The sequence below is a fragment of the Gallus gallus genome, chromosome 10, assembly GCF_016699485.2.
Source record: "Gallus gallus isolate bGalGal1 chromosome 10, bGalGal1.mat.broiler.GRCg7b, whole genome shotgun sequence".
Taxonomy (NCBI): Eukaryota; Metazoa; Chordata; class Aves; order Galliformes; family Phasianidae; genus Gallus; species Gallus gallus.
Genome location: NC_052541.1, coordinates 18,096,129 through 18,111,884, shown reverse-complemented (window position 1 = coordinate 18,111,884; position 15,756 = coordinate 18,096,129). Strand labels below are relative to the sequence as shown.

At 43.7% G+C, this 15,756-nt stretch overlaps 1 protein-coding gene across 1 annotated transcript; it reads right to left on the bottom strand.

The window, feature by feature from the left end:
* Positions 1 to 287: 287 nt before the first annotated feature.
* SLC24A1 (solute carrier family 24 member 1) lies at positions 288 to 15,248 on the bottom strand. The gene is made up of 9 exons (NM_001001773.2): positions 14,266 to 15,248; positions 12,461 to 12,520; positions 11,338 to 11,446; positions 5,592 to 5,678; positions 3,625 to 3,731; positions 2,803 to 3,003; positions 2,365 to 2,454; positions 1,475 to 1,641; positions 288 to 739 (listed from the first exon to the last, which is right to left on the bottom strand). The coding sequence occupies exons 1-9, from the start codon at positions 15,184 to 15,186 to the stop codon at positions 490 to 492; spliced, it is 1,992 nt and encodes a 663-aa protein (NP_001001773.2). The 5' UTR covers positions 15,187 to 15,248; the 3' UTR covers positions 288 to 489.
* Positions 15,249 to 15,756: the final 508 nt, after the last annotated feature.

Genomic DNA, 15,756 nt, shown 5'->3' with positions numbered 1-15,756 from the left:
CTGAGATGGAGAATGTCTCCACACAGGGCTTTGGAGCAGAGCAGTTCTGTAAGGGCAAGCCATGAAGGTGTGATTCTGTTCCCACCAAGTAAAGATCATTGATTTTAGTGAGTTCGAGCAGTTGATTGCATAAATATTACTAAAATGTGTATAAAGGTTCTATGCTTAAAAGCAGTTTCATTACCTTAAGATCAGCCCCATTGAACATCTAAGGTATCTGTATTGTACCATTACAGGAATGCCTAGAGGTGCACAGTACTTGGTACTGGTCCCTTCATTACCTGGTCTTTTTCTTTTCCTAAGGAAAAACAGCAACAGTAGAAGCAGACAAACCATTTGAGATTATTTTTTTTAAAGTATGTTAAAGATACTTTAACCTCAGGAAGTTGGATATAACTCGGGTTGCTTTGATTGATCAGAACAACAGCTACCTTGAAATGCTTTTGATTTTTAGAGGTACACCTTCACACACATTGGAGCACCCAGATGTCACACAGATACTGGGCAGGATATTATTCTGTCTTCTAACATCACACTGATGATCAAAAACACAAAGTAGAGAGCGAACATCGTGAGCCCTAGAATTTTGTTCATTTTCCATTTACATAAAGCAATTGAGATGATAACAAATAAAAGCATGAGGAAAAGCAGAACAATTGCACAAAACAAACCATTACTACTGACTGCAACAGGACTGAATCCATTGAAGACTGAATAAAGAAACCAAGGAACTGGCAAACTGCAAGAAAAGGAAAAGTAATTGAAATAAATGCTTGAAGGCAGTTCATTTTCTGCATTATAAATAAGCAATTTTTCTGAACTCTTACAGGAAAAAATGCATAGCTGCATTCAGTGTAACTCAGCATAAATCTAAAATTGATGTTGTTGGTGTGGAAAAATTGCATTTGGATAATGCTTGTACTATCATAATGCAATCCAAGAGCCTAAAAGGGTTTTCAAAATAATAGCAGTGAATTAAGTGTCTCAGCACGCTCTCATAAAGGAGTAGGTTGCTTTATTGATGAAAGATGCTTTATTGATGAAAGATACAGGTGCAGATACAGAGCCTTGGCTGCACAGAGTCTGAATGCCTCTGAGTGACTGGATGAGTATTCTGCCTGTGAATCTTCAATGTTGGCCTAAGATGAATTGCATTTTGTCCTAGAAAATCAGTTTCCTGTTGACTCAGAATTTAGGGAAGATGATAGTGCCATTTCACGCTACATACTGTTATTTTAAGCTGCAGAACAATGCCCTGAATGATGTGCAACTTAATATTTATTCTGCACTGGGTTGCTAAAATCTGTCTTTCCTGGCTTAGTTAAGTTTTGTAAAAATACGTGTAACTGGTGGTCCAACTGTCCTTCAGTTAGGTGCAGATGAAATGAAATTAACTGAAACATTTCTTTAGTTTAAAAACCGTGTTTTGTATTTTGGAAGAACTGCATCTTGCAGCATTGAACTAATTACTCACCCAACAGTGATATCGAAGATATTGCTGCCTACAGAACTGGAGACAGCCATGTCACCTAAGCCTTTCCGTGCAACAATGACACTGGTGATAAGGTCAGGGATCGATGTTCCTGCTGCCAGTATGGTTAACCCCATAATTTCCTCTGATATCCCAATTGTTTCACCAACCTAATAGAACAGCAACGAAGTAAATTAGGGCTGTTCATTTTGGAACACAGAATGTAGCTCTTCAAAGAGAACCTTTTGTCAAATCAAAAAGAATGAAACTGAGAATTCCCTTTTGGATTCTGACAAAGTTTCTACTGTTTTGATGGATGACTGCAGCTGCAATTCATCAGATAAAATGCCACAGTGACAATCCGTTCCTTATCTTAACATCTACTTGTTCTGAAATGATCTTCATAGAATCGTAGAATGGCCTGGGTTGAAAAGGCCCACAGTGATATCGAGTTTCAACCCCCCCTTCTATGTGCAGGGTCCCCACCACCAGACCAGGCTGCCCAGAGCCACATCCAGCCTGGCCTTGAATGCCTCCAGGAATGGGGCATCCACAGCCTCCTTGGGCAACCTGTTCCAGTGTGTCACCACCCTCTGTGTGAAAAACTTCTTCCTAATATCCAACCTAAACCTCCCGTGTCTCAGTTAAAAATCATTACCCCTTGTCCTATTGCTATCCACCCTCGTGAACAGCCGTTCCCCCTCCTGTTTATATGCTCCCTTCAAGTACTGGAAGACTGCAATGAGATCTCCCTGAAGCCTTCTCTTCTCCAAGCTAAACAAGCCCAGTTCCCTCAACCTTTTCTCATAGGAGAGCTGCTCCAGCCCTCTCATCATCTTAGTGGCTCTCCTCTGGACCTGCTCTTGTTTGCAGATAGAAAATAAATCCCTCACCTGATGAGCCCACCACACCATGAGGTAAGAGAACGCTGCAATCCAGATGATGGATCCGAAAAATGTGATGACAAAGAATTTTTTTGAATCCTGTTAAAACCAAGTTTGAAAACAAAAACATGAAGTTTCAGGAATGTTAACAATCCTCAGTGAAAACTATTCACATGAAGTGCTTCACTGCAATCAACTGTTTGATATAGACCTTGGTCTTTGTTGGTTTTTTGACAACTTTATTAGATGTCCAATTGTTGCTAGTTGTTAATTAATTAAATTAAGTCTCTGAAACTATGCTATGCAACAGCTGGGGCTTCTCTACTCTGCAGCATTAACAGTGATTAATGTATAAGACTCTTGACATGGAAAAATAGAATGGGGGATTCTTGCTGAGTCTCTAGCTTGGTTAACAAATATGGTAGCAGAAGAAAAAGGGATTCTTACTGGGTTTCTGACATCAGGTATAGTGCTCCACAGAGGGAAGACGATGGGAAAGAGGAAGAGGTAAATTGCTTGTTTTTTCCTCGTTTCTGGCCATTCAAGAGATAATGGTTCATCGTTTTCTTCATCATCAGTGCTGTCATCATCACTGTCATCCTCGCTGTCAGAGCTGCTGTCTTCTGAGTTATCACTGTCTGAAGGGGGCTGCAGGTCAGGAAAAAAAAGATCCAATATGCTTCACTCTAACAAGGAGCTGTGCAGCATTTATTCAACAAGACCATGCCATGGCAGAGGTCGGATCTGTAAAGTGGCTGAGGGCAGCCAGAGCCCACATCTTGTTACTCTGGGACAAAATCCAGGTCTATCCTATTTTGGTGCAGATGCCTGTCTTGTGATTACGTTAACTATTTTGTATGTCAACTAGAATGAACTTCTAGATAGAGTTTTAATACAAGTAGAAGATTGACTGTCTTTGACCACCTTTCCTCATCAAAACAATCACATTACATAATTGGAAGGAGGAATGAGGGAAACAAAGCACAAAAGCATGCTAATGTACAGACTGACTTACTTTTCCTTGTCCTGGAGTTGCCTTCTGACCTCATAGGAGTCAGCTGTGGAGAAAATACTATACAAGAGCAGCTGGTATCATGTTTCAGACCATCGTTGTCTTTGGTCATAAGCCTAAATGTTTAAACCAACTCCTTATGTTACCTCATCACTACACACATAGTCTACTTATAGTTACTAATTATGAGAAACATAATCTGGGGTTTTACCCCAGAAGCCCTGGGCTCTTATTGCCTATGATCCTTTATTTAATACCTGCCCATCTTGTGGTGTGTCTTCCTTCTGTTTGTCTTTGCTGGGTTCAGAGTCGCTGGCAGGAGTTACCTGGACGGTGTTTTGTGATGCCTGCTTCTCCTCTTCTGCTAAAAGTGGTAAGAAGTAATAGTGGTTTTAGTCCTGTTAGCATAGTCACCTTCTCCTTTATCTGCAGGTGGATTAGTTTGCTCCAAAAACATATATCATTTCACGTTAAACCTAGGCCAATGGCTGATGCTTTCTGTTTGTCATCCTTTCCTACTGTGAATTGTTATTAACAGGAGGTATGAGCTGGTCCACCTGGTGCAGGTGGTTTTACGAGCATCAAAGTATTGCTCTGAAACTGCTCTAAGAGGCACATACACAAAAACAGGGAAATGCTAATTATGTGATCTCTGCCTGATGATTATTGGTTTCAGTCTGGATTCTGAAGCCTTTACTAGAACCATCATCTAAAGCCAGAAGGATATAAAGCTTTACTCCATTTTGTTTCTTGTAGAGCACAGCGCTCTCCAGGGAATGGGTACACTTTGAGGCTTCTGAGAAATGACTGCTATGTGCTACCAGACATTAATCCCCAGTCATCTGATACATACTCAAATGCAAATAGAGAAGTGCTGATGCATACGGGGAAAAAAAAAACTGCAGTGTTCTCTGTGCTGTTCTCATGTTAACCTGTGTTAATCACATAATCCTAAGAGTTGTACCTGGTTGGGGAATTAGAGGGTATCTTATGCTGAGCTGGGTGAGTTGATCCAATGTCTCTCACAACACCAGTAAGGAGCAAGTTTAGAGAGAGATTTTCAGAAACGTATTTTCAGTGCCATTTGGGATTTGTGGAGTGAGGCCTTACAAGAGTAGACATGGAATGCTTTCAGCCAAAGTGGCAGCACATATTGATAATGCACAGCCCTTTCCATGCACCAGATAATTTTGTGGATGGTGTCAAAGAATGGAAGTTCACAGTCCAATGAAGTCAATGTGGTGTTGATGGTCTGCACTGAGAATTTTTCTTAATATTTCTCACTCACGTGGGCGATGCTCAATGTCGTTAGGTACACAGGTGACTCATGTATTGCAGCAGTGTGCTTGTGGAGGTGGGACCTTCCACATAAATGTTATTTTCTTTTTCCAAATCACCAACAGCACAAGTCTGTTGTAGCATAGGCCAGCTGCTGCCTCCAAACTACTCAGAAAGCCTGCGTATCAGCAGTGAAATAGCAAGAACTATTCAAAAGGAGGATGCACAGGCGCTTAGGGTAGTTTTAGAGAATATCAGCGTGGCTTTTCTCTGAAATGGTGTCTTTAGTGCTATTCTGCAGCTGTGCCAAATTTCTAGGCTGGAAGGAAGGTGCTTTGGTTTAAAGAGCATATCCACCAAAGATGAGCAGCACAACGACTTCCAAGCACTTTCTGTTTGGATCGTACCCCAAGAGCTACTTGTCCTGTACAGAGGAGTCAACTCTTTGAAAGGGTGGATAACAGCAGAGCAAGGGGAAATGGCTTTAAGTTGAGGGAGGGAAGATTTAGGTTGGATGTCAGGGGGAAGTTATTTACTATGAGAGTGGCGAGGTGCTGGAACAGCTGCCCGGAGAGGTTGTGGATGCCCTGTCCCTGAAGGTGTTCAAGGATAGGTTGGATGGGGCCCTGGGCAGCCTGGTCTAGTATTAAATGTGGAGGTTGGTGGCCCTGCGTGTGGCGGGAGGGTTGGAGATTCATGATCCTTGAGGTCCCTTCCAATCCGGGCCGTTCTGTGATTCTGTAGGGATGGCTTTTATTGCCCTCTGTTATTGTATATTGATTGATTTCTGCTGCATTATTACAGCAGCCACCTGTGACCAGTACTAACAGAAAAATCTGTGTCATACTGTAGTGTTTCTTTGCCAGCCCCTGGATGCTGAGTGCTGGGAATGCATGGGATCACAGTGCAAAACAAAGCAAATGGTATTGACTTTTCTTGCACTCACCTTCTGGTTTTGTTCCTTGCCCAGTCAGAGAGTCAGCCTTGACCTTGGCAATATTGCTCAGGATATCAACCCTGTCTTTAAATTTTGCTGTGAATGAGAAAGATGCATTTGTCAGCAGATGTCAGCTATGAGAAAACAGGAGCAGTTTTGATGCAATATCATTTTGTTCCCAAAGGACTGCTGGTTTTGTTCATGCTAGATTATGTGCAAACAAAAAATGGACACCTTCCTTGTGCCATATGGCTGTTGGAGGGGCTTTACTGTGCTGCTGCTGCTGACCTGGTTGTGAGGAAAATGGAAAACCTTCTGTCTTTTACATGATGTTTCAAAGTATATAGAATGTCTCCCCTGCCACTGAGACACTCCACAACTTAATCTAAGTTTATGGTATCCAGTTTCAAGATGGTCCAGGCTATCCTGCAAATGACCGCCTGAAAGATTGTCTTCACCAGTGCAGTGTCCCACCCTGTATTTCTGGCACTGATGAGGACTTTTCGTGCTGTAACCAATGCTGTACTCAGCTTCATTATTCATGCTTTATTATTGTTTTACAGATAACTGAAACTGTGTCTCTGTGTTTACCTGTGCAGCCTGCTGTAGGGAGCCTGCTTTGCAGGGGGGTTGGACTAGATGATCGCTAGAGGTTCCTTCCAACCCCAACAGTTCTGTGATTCTCTCTATATAGTTTGATGTTGCACACAAACGTCTTAACTCCTACTCTAGCTGAAAGTGAGCAAGTGACCAGCTCAGAGAAAAGCCTCACAGGGTTTGTGCGTGCATGTGGCCACCAGAAATCGTCCGTGTTCTGCCTGGCTTGTGCATGGGGCTGTAAATTAATTTCCTCTGAAAGTTTTACTGCACTGACTTAATCTCCTGTACTGTTGACTGGGCAACCAGAATGTGCTGTTGTCGCTTGCCTCAAGGGCATGGCTCTGTCACTTTATTCATCACTGTGAGACGGAGCTCATAGAAATAGCAGCTCTGAGGCTCTGAGCCACGCAGGCAGGTTGAGTTCTGAGCTGAACTCTGTGAAGAACAGTGGGTGTCAGACATATGTCCAATAACTGTCCCTGGCTCTGACATTAAGGTCTCTGGAGATGAGTCCTAGTCTGGTGTGATTCCTAGTATCATCTGAGAAGCTTTTTTCAGCAGGTGGAGTGGCTGGAGAGGGGAAATGATGAGCTCTCCTCCTATGAAAGGCTGCTGGGACTGTGGAGCCCAGCTCTCCCTTCCACTTGCCGCTCTTGAAGCCTATAGAGGGAATGTGAGGCTTTGTTTTCCCCCTGCTGCTGCTGCTAAGCACAAGCACTGTCACCTATACAAGGCAATGAGGTGACTTTCTGCTCCCAGATTCCTCAAACCGCTGGCCACTCCTCTATTCAGCTTTTCCCAGAAGCTGCCACAAAAGCTCCTGTCAGCAGGGTCAGGGCGGTCAGGCCCAGCCTGAAGGAGATTACACAAACCCCAGCTGCTGGTTCTTGCCCTCACCTGGGTACGGGCTGTGAGCACCGACCCAAGCAGAGCCTGTGACCCTCCATGTTAGGGATTAACAGCTTAGGCCCAGGGCACTATCCAGTTCTCATCAGATCAGCCTCATTTAAAAAGGTGTTAATGCCTCTGACACACATTCTGTGCAGGATGTATTGAGACTGGAGGAAGAGATGGCTGTAAGCTGACAGATCTGCAGGTCAGCATGGCAGGAGGGATAGCTGTCAGCTCAGCCCCTGCCAGTGCTGGGGATTAGCTCAGCTGAGCAAGGCAGCGTGCTGTTGCAACAGCCATGGGTCCTGTCGTGGCCAAGCACTTGTTTTTGAGGGCACTGCCTGTGCCTGTGGCCCTGCGTGTGTGTGTGTGTGTACCAGTGCAGTCACTTGGCTTGACTTCAACACTGGGTGTTGTCAGCTTCCAGGAACTTGCACAGGGGGATGTCTCTTTGGGTTCTCTGAGCTCTGCACTGTGTGCTTCCAAGTCCACTCTGCTGCTGCACCAGTTGGTCATCAGCTGTCTTTTTTTGTTGCTGCTTCTTACGCATTCATTCTGCTGGTAACTGCCAGCTGGTCTGAGAGCACCTTGCACAGGGCATGGCTACATCCAGAAGCACTGAGATGGCCCTGAGGCAAGTTCCCACCCCAAGGAGCAACCGCATCCAGGCTGTGCTTGGGGTTGCAGGTAAGCTTCTGCCTTGGGTCCGGCTCTTGTATTTAGTTTGTTCTTTGGTTCTGGTATTTAATCCATCAGGACTAACTTACACTATGAGCAATGGGGAGGATTTTTTAAAATACGACACAAACCTGAGGGACATGAGGATTCTGCTGTCCTAAAAGTGCAAGTAAAAACAATCTTGTGATTATTTTTGGCCCTTTTCTCCCTCTTAACACAAGTGATTGATTGCTTAAGATGCAACTCTAGCTGCCTCCTGTTTTTGAGCTGAGCTCTGGCCTGCAGCACTGCTTGCTGCCTTATTCTGTTTTAATTTCCAAAATGAATAGCTCTTTAACTGGGACATAATGAGAGTAGGCAGCTGTGACAACCTTGCTGCTGGATGCTTTGCCTTCATATAAAAGTAAAATCAGATTTCTGTCCTTTGTCTGTATGACTAGAGCGTAAGGAATAACCTCGTGGTAAAACTTCAGGTTCAGAAATGAGATGGTTCCTTGGTCTTCCCAAAATCTTTGCTGCCTTAAACTCCTCAGCAGTTCCCTCTGGTGTCTAGCTGGGAGATCCTGAAAAGGCCTCATACTGTGTTTCTACACAGTGTCTGAGAAAGTGAGGAAAAGTCCAAAGCTGCTAGAAATTCCTCATTTTAAAAAAGGTACTCTGAAAAGATAGGCTGCTGCCAAAAATATACTTCAGAATGCAGTGTAAGTGTTAAAACTTCTGAAGCACCTCATCAGTTAAAACGCCTCATCTCCTCCAGATACAGAGTAGGACTTAAATTATGATCCTTTCTTAATACCAAAAAAAAAAAAAAAAAAAAAATCAAACATTGTGAACTTAATCCATTGTTCAAATGAGAAATTTTGTTTCGCAAGGGGTGTTGAACCAGGAACAGTGAAACAAAGCTTGTATTTCAGACTTCATTTCTAAGACCCTTGACTCTGTAAGTTGGTTTGGGAGGCCCGGTGCTGTCAGTCTAACACAAACTTTTGGGCTATGGCTGCCTTGAAACAGCTTCTGTGCAGCCCAAGTACAAGGCAACTGCAGCATAAGGAAGGAAACCAGAGATCCTATCCTATCTGCAGTGGGTTAAGTCAGGAATTGCTGAGATATAGTTGGCAACCTTTTCCTTTTGTAGTGTTCTTTAGCATAGCCTCTAAGTGCTGATGCTACAGGCTTTGGCAATAAGCAACAAGGACCCTTGAGGGTACAGATTGCTTTGGGATTGTTTTTATGCTGCAACCTAATTACAGATAGTGCTGTATGTGCTGCAAAAACAGGGACTTTATGGGTGGAAACCAGTTGTCCTGAGGGTACCAAAGGGCAGCGGTGATATTAAATCTGAGGTCGAGCTTGCAGCTGTGAAATGCCTTGGCAGGGTCACATCCTATTCAGAGTTATCCTGGGGAAATCTCTTCATCTTTTTGGCAGGGATCCTCAAAGCACTTGAGTAGCTCAGTTTAGTCAGAACTGATTCTTTTTCTCCAGACTACCTTTTCTTTAGTTATGAGTCTACCAGGGCAAGGACTGTCTCCTGCACAATACAGAGTACCTGGAACTCTGGGTCTTTGATTTCAAGTGCTGTGCTGTTGTAATATCCATAATTTTCTTCACCATTATCTTTTCCAAGGAGCTGTCTCTGCTCCAGCAGTGTGAAGTAGAACAGGCATGCACCCAGGGCAGAGGCTAACTCTGTGGCATTATTATAGCAAAGAGTCTAAGGAATAACAACCTTTTGGAGAGACAGAAACCCATCCTCACTGTTGCCAAGACTTGCTTAAGCGTGTAAGGTCACACTCCCATCTAGTGGCTGCGGTACACAGAGACAGGAACTCAAAGCATATCAAAGGATAAAAGCAAAGAGGAAGCACTCCTTCAGAGACAAGATCCCAGCTGCCCCTTAGTCACAGTTAACCATTCTTCATAAACTGTGGTAATCGAGTGGTAATTGAGCCGGTTGTAATCGAGCAAGGCCAGCGGTCTGCAACTGCTCTGGAAAGCCCCCACTGTGTGCTCTGTGCTGAGCTGGCTGGGGCAGGGCTGTGGTGCTCTCCTTGGCCTGGGCCCCCAGAATTCCTGCTGAGGGTCTCACCAAACTGAGGACACCAGTCTGTACAAAGGCATGTAGAGGTGCAAGAAGGATGAGGAGGAGTCAGCAGTTCTCTTAATGGCAGCGGTCCTTCAGGTCTGGCACTTCCTGATGCTAAAACAAGCAGCACATCTCTCACAGGTTTCTGGTTTTATCCATGTGCTGTTGATACAATATTCTGTGGGGAGCAGGAAGCACTACAGCAAACCCTGATGAATTTGGCTCTTGTTAGGCTATGGTTAGTAATTTCATGGATGCCTTTACTAAAAATTTGTCAAAGGGAACACTTATCTGTCTTGTCGTCCTTATAAAGCCTCTTTAGTTCCCTCAATCAGTTCGTGCTGCTGGGATTTTGATCTGGAGAGTCCTTTTTGTAACCTCACTGATGGACAGGAGAGGTGTTTATCTGCTTAGCTTCAATCTCCCTTTGAATGGACAAAGGATAATCTCTTTAGAACAAGTAGGGCAATGGAGGGGCAAGGCATGTGCTGAGCTAGGAAGAAAAATCTAAAAAAAAAAAAAGCTTCCCTTTTTTTTAAAGCTTTCTTTAGCATTTCTTAGGAAATGAAACAAGGCAGAATATTAGAGAATTTTGTTCGAAGGCACATGTATGTCTGGAGATGTGGCTTCCCTGCAACCTGGGCTGTTTAGAAGATGTCTCTTAGTCCTGAGCTCAAACCTTTAGGCCCTGTGAAGTTGGCCCACTGCCTGCAAAGTACTGTGAGTAAAAACACAGAATGGTTTGGATTGGTTGGAAAGGACCTTAAAGATCATCCAGTTCCATTCTCTGTTCTGAGGGCAAGGATACCTTTCACTTACCTTTGATCAAACACTGGAACAGGCTTCTTACAGAGGTGGATGATGCCCCATGCCTGTCAGCATTCAAGAGGTATTTGGTCAATGCCCTCAGTGATATGCTTTGACTTCTGGTTAGCCCTAAAGAAATCATTCACTTGGACCAGATGATTTTTAAAGGTTCCTTCCAGCTGAACTACTCTATTCTATTCTACTTAATCATGTTCTGAAACAGGGTACAGTTTGTTATGGCAGCGATGATGCAATGTGGTGTTGCAGGTGGCCATTTAGAAGTCCTCAGAAGTGGTCCAAGTCATATACAAGTTACTTTAACCATCATAATTGGAACCTGCTGTGTGTTTTAAATCTCAGCTGGGATTTTAACCACCATCAGAAAGATAATTCTTCAGGATTTTAACTTCTTTCTCCTCTTCTTCAGGTTTATGCCTCGTGAGGGACTGTGTGTACAGCTGAGGAAACACACAGGTAATGGGCTCCTCCCATGTGAATTTCCCTATTATAAATGAAGCTGATATGTTGAGCAAACCCCTTCCTGAAGGGCTGTCATATAGAAAGCCTTCAGCTGATTCCACCGCTCTATGTTTGGTGATGCTGCCTTTCGCCAGCGAAAGACGCGCCTCCATTAAGCTGCTCTGTGATAAAGGCTGTCAGATGAAGCCCCTCACATGTGGAGCATTCACTCACCTCCTGCCAGGGGGTCCAACGTGTGGATCATGAGTTGGAAGATGGTGCTGCGCATTTGAGAGTTGTGCAGGGAGGCTGAGCTGGTTCCTCGCTGTAAGGCTGTTGTTGGCTATGGAAAAGTACAACGCAACAATCAGTAGCAATTTCCTCCTCAAAACATCTTCACTGTTGGTTCTCCTCTGCACAGGGGATGCATTCATACAGAGGCTGATCTCCCCAACCCAGCGTGGATTTCAGACACCATCTACATGCAGGTTCACAGGATGGCTATCGGTACCAGCTGCTCATAGCAAGATGCATACTCCTGAGATAACAGGCCAGTCTGTCCTTAGATGCAATGAGTTTTCACTGACTTAGCATCAATACAATGTTATTATTGTAATAAAGTATGCAGTGATTTTAGTCATAATTAATAATAATAACTGATAACAGTAGATTTGTATACTGCTCCAAGGTAGCACTATAGTGGTTTCAAATGTCCTAACTTTGAGCTTGAGAGCCTTCAATTTGTTTTTACTGTCAATACCACAGTCCTAATGAGCTTTTGGCTGAACATTAATTAGTATAGGTAGGTTAAAAGCATTGAGGAAAAAATAGCATCCCCTTGAGGAAGTTAACACCTGTTTTGTTATGTACATGTGCAGCCAATGGATCACACAGACCTCTGCACAAAGTGACTGGCCAGCCAAGAAAGGACAAAGTGGCAGGAATTCAATCCAGAGCAGAGCAATTGGCTCTCTTGCTATGGGGAAGAACAGACACTACCTCTGCCCTGAGAGCCTGGGAGGCAAATCAGCCATGAAAGCAGGTAAGAAAAGCTATGATCTGAATTCTCCTCTGTCTGTTTCACCCTGTTTAAAGTGTAGTACTAATAGCACTCTGCTAGTCAATTACCACTTGGGCAGTCTGTCTCTTAGTTTTTTTAAAATTCCGTTGAGGACCCAACTGAGCCAGGTGTCCTCTTAATTAAGCTGTGAATACCGTGCCAAGAACTGCTGGTTCTTTGCATGAAATAGGATTTAGTCCAGGCTTCTTGACACAGAAGGCAACACTTTTTCAAAGCCTGACACAGGGAGAGGTTCAAAATATGACTTCTTATCCTGGCTAAGTTGCCTAGTCCTACCTGCAGCTTCTTCCCATCTGCTGGCTTTGTTCCATCCTCCGCAACTGCCACACTGCTTTTCTGTGTACAAAAAAGAATGAAAACCTTTGAATGCCATTACCACTTCACCTGCTTTTATGGGATCTATAGATAGCTCTCAGACTAATGTCTGTGAGAGTGGGACAATCAAAAGAAATGACTATGTATGAACACTACTGAAAGTGCCAAAGCCATGTGTTTTCCTTAAACCAGTACAGCCTCTGAGGGATGTGGGATTATGCTTGCAGCAACTCAGTGAGGATGTAGGTATCTAGAAACAAACCCACGTGTTCTCTACCTTCTGTTCCTTGTAGATGTACACAGCCCCAGATTTCATCCCCAAACATGTGTATCCTGACTTATCTTCTTTCAAAGGCAGAGTGAAAACACAAAGATGTGAGATGTGTCTTCTTCCAGTGGTTAGCATTACTTTCCATAAAAGTACTCTATTTTTCCCAAGGGTTAACTCCAGCAGCTCTATGTCATGCCTTTATAGGCTAGTGTGACTTCCTTGTAAACTTAAAAGGCGAGAATTTTTTTCTTTAGACTAAAGGGATGGGCTTAGTTCTTTATGATTGGTGATAGACAGTGATGCAGCACTGGCTGTGGGCTCTCAGGACTCCCAGCCATGAACCCTGGCTGAAAGACAGACTAACAGGAGGAAAAAGCACTTTCTCAGTTTTGTGTGGCTTCAATTATCTTTACCACTTTTCCTTTCTCTCCTTAAACTGCATGAAGAGAGTGCCAAGACCAGAAGGGACAAAACATGTTTGAATGCCAGTGAAACACATCTGAATGGTAAAGTGTGTCAGTGCCAGAGGACAGCTTGAAATCTAACAGTCTGCTCCACATCTGGCAGTAGCACAGGCCAAGAGAACTAAGTGGCAGCAGGAGAAGAAGCAGGGGGAGCAACTGAGGGGGAGGAATTGAACAGGCAGACTCAGATCCCAAGTGTTCTGGAGTGCATGTCCTGGCCGGATCTACCAGATTGAAAGGGTAGCTGGCTCTGGCAACAGCCTTCAGATGCTGTCTTTTTGTAGGTAGTCATGTCTTCCTTCAAAAGATGGTGAGCGAAGGGCTGTGGTCTCAAACTTTGAGAACGTAATTACAGCCACAGACCTTCTTGTCTGCACCAGTAGCATAAAGAATTGTGTCTCTGACACAGCTGCGGTTAATACACAGAAACAGGATTTGGGCATTTTGATCTTGTGACAAAATGCTGACTGGCAGCAGTGGCAATGGTTGTGGAAGGCTGCCAGATCCCCTTCTGTGCTGCAGACTGGTAACAAGTGATACCACCAGCATCACAGTAACACACCCAAACTCAAAGTGGGAAAAGAGAGTTTCTTCCAACATCCCTCATCTGCAAGAGGCTTGGAGGTTGGCCATTACAGAAGCCTGTTTTTCTCCCCTCTTTAACAGAGTATTGTCCAATCTTGTTTCCAGACTAACTTGTTCCTAAAAGTGTATATGTGTCTTTTTATTAACTCCTTCACCACCACTAAGTGAACAAAATCTCATGTCTGTCTTTGAAAGATGCTAAGTGATCCCAACACGTTTAATAATTCCTAGGGTATGTTGTAGTGTTCTCTCTCATTTCTTAGAATTTCTGCTAGACTGTATTTCCTTCATTTTATAATCATAATTATTAACCAGTGTCTACATCCTGAGGTCTTGTTTGAGTATGCACTTTGTCAAGAAGATGGAGTCTCTTTTTTTTTTTTTTTGGTGTTCTATGGTAGGATTAATTATTTCCAACTTGCCCTTTGAACAGTAAGGACACCAACCTTTCGCATATGCTCTGCTGATGCTGCCTGCACAGCATTTAGCTTCTTGCTCAGCTCCTCCTTCACCCATTGTTCTAGAGACACATTGTGTTTCATAGTGAACACATATGTGGCATAGGCAGTCAGTAAAAGGAGGCTTTCCCACCAATCAATGACGCTGTCTAGGAAAAACAGGATGAGCATCAGTAAGTCTACAATGTAGAATGAGATGTCTCTAAATAAAGGCCACCATGTCAGGTGTAGTATCTCCCTTGAGAAGAGGGCACAGGTGCCAATGACAAAGAGGATATTAAACACTGCTGAGCCCACAATGGTACCGATGCCCACATTGCTGTGTGAGATGAAGACACCTATGAGGGAGGTGAAGAGTTCTGGTGCGGATCCACCTGCTGCCATGAAGGTGGCTCCAGCCACATCTTCAGAGATCTGCAACTTCTCTGTGATCACTCCCAAAGCAGGAACAAAATACTCATCACACACTATGGCCAAGGCCACAAATACATACATCATGCCAAAGATGTGAAGTACAACCCACCCTTGCCTCCGTTCTTCCACACTGAATAGGTCCTGGGGATATTCTCCTTTGGATTCATACACTGGCTTTTCATCTGGGTAGCTTTCATTGACATTTTCTCGCTGTGTTGTATCCTCTGATGCAGTGATGGGCACAGTTGGCTCAGGATCAATATACACACAGTGCCTTATTTTGGGTGCTGCTGTGACATTGCCTGTTTTGGAAGTCTTGTTGCGGAAAGGCTCCCTGGAGGTCACTTTCACAGGGTCCTCATGTTGGTGTGCAGTGAGAAGTGCTGGAATGGCAGAGGGGCTGAATTGGAGCTGATAGACAGAGAGGAGCGACACTACAGCAAGGAAGAAAAAGATTCTGTTCCGTTGTAGCCGTCTTCTCCGTGGTAAATGCATTTCCTAAAGGTTCAAAAATCAAATCCGTGTCCAGAAGCCACTGAAGACTTCTCTTGATCAGCAGCTTGCCCTTATATCCACCATTGGAGCTTCTAACTGATCTTAAGCATCAGGAGTGAAACTGCATGGTATGAAGTGTAGAATCCTGTAAAGGAAGATCTAGTGTTTAAAAAAAAAAAAAAAAAAAAGTACTGCAACTTCCCATCATTATCTCACAGAGTGATTTTCTGCATTTCAGTAAATGGAAATGGGCCTCAATTCAAGTAATCTCAACTCTAAATTCAGGCTTCTCTCTTTTCATTTTTTTTTATGACGGAAGGCTATGTTGATTAATAAACATAGGGTTAGCTTAATAAAGGTTGGCTGAGATGGTCCAATCTGAGCTGAATTCTGATTCCACCTAATGATCACATCCAGCAGCTATTAAGGTTTGTGTTTTCAATGGAATCACTAGTAACATGTAATGCCAATAATCGGATGAACTTTCTGCAGAAGGGAGGATAAGGCTTCTGTTAAGGAGCCTACTTGTACTCCAAATTGCCAGAAATGAAGAAGCTCTGCAGATGAGCC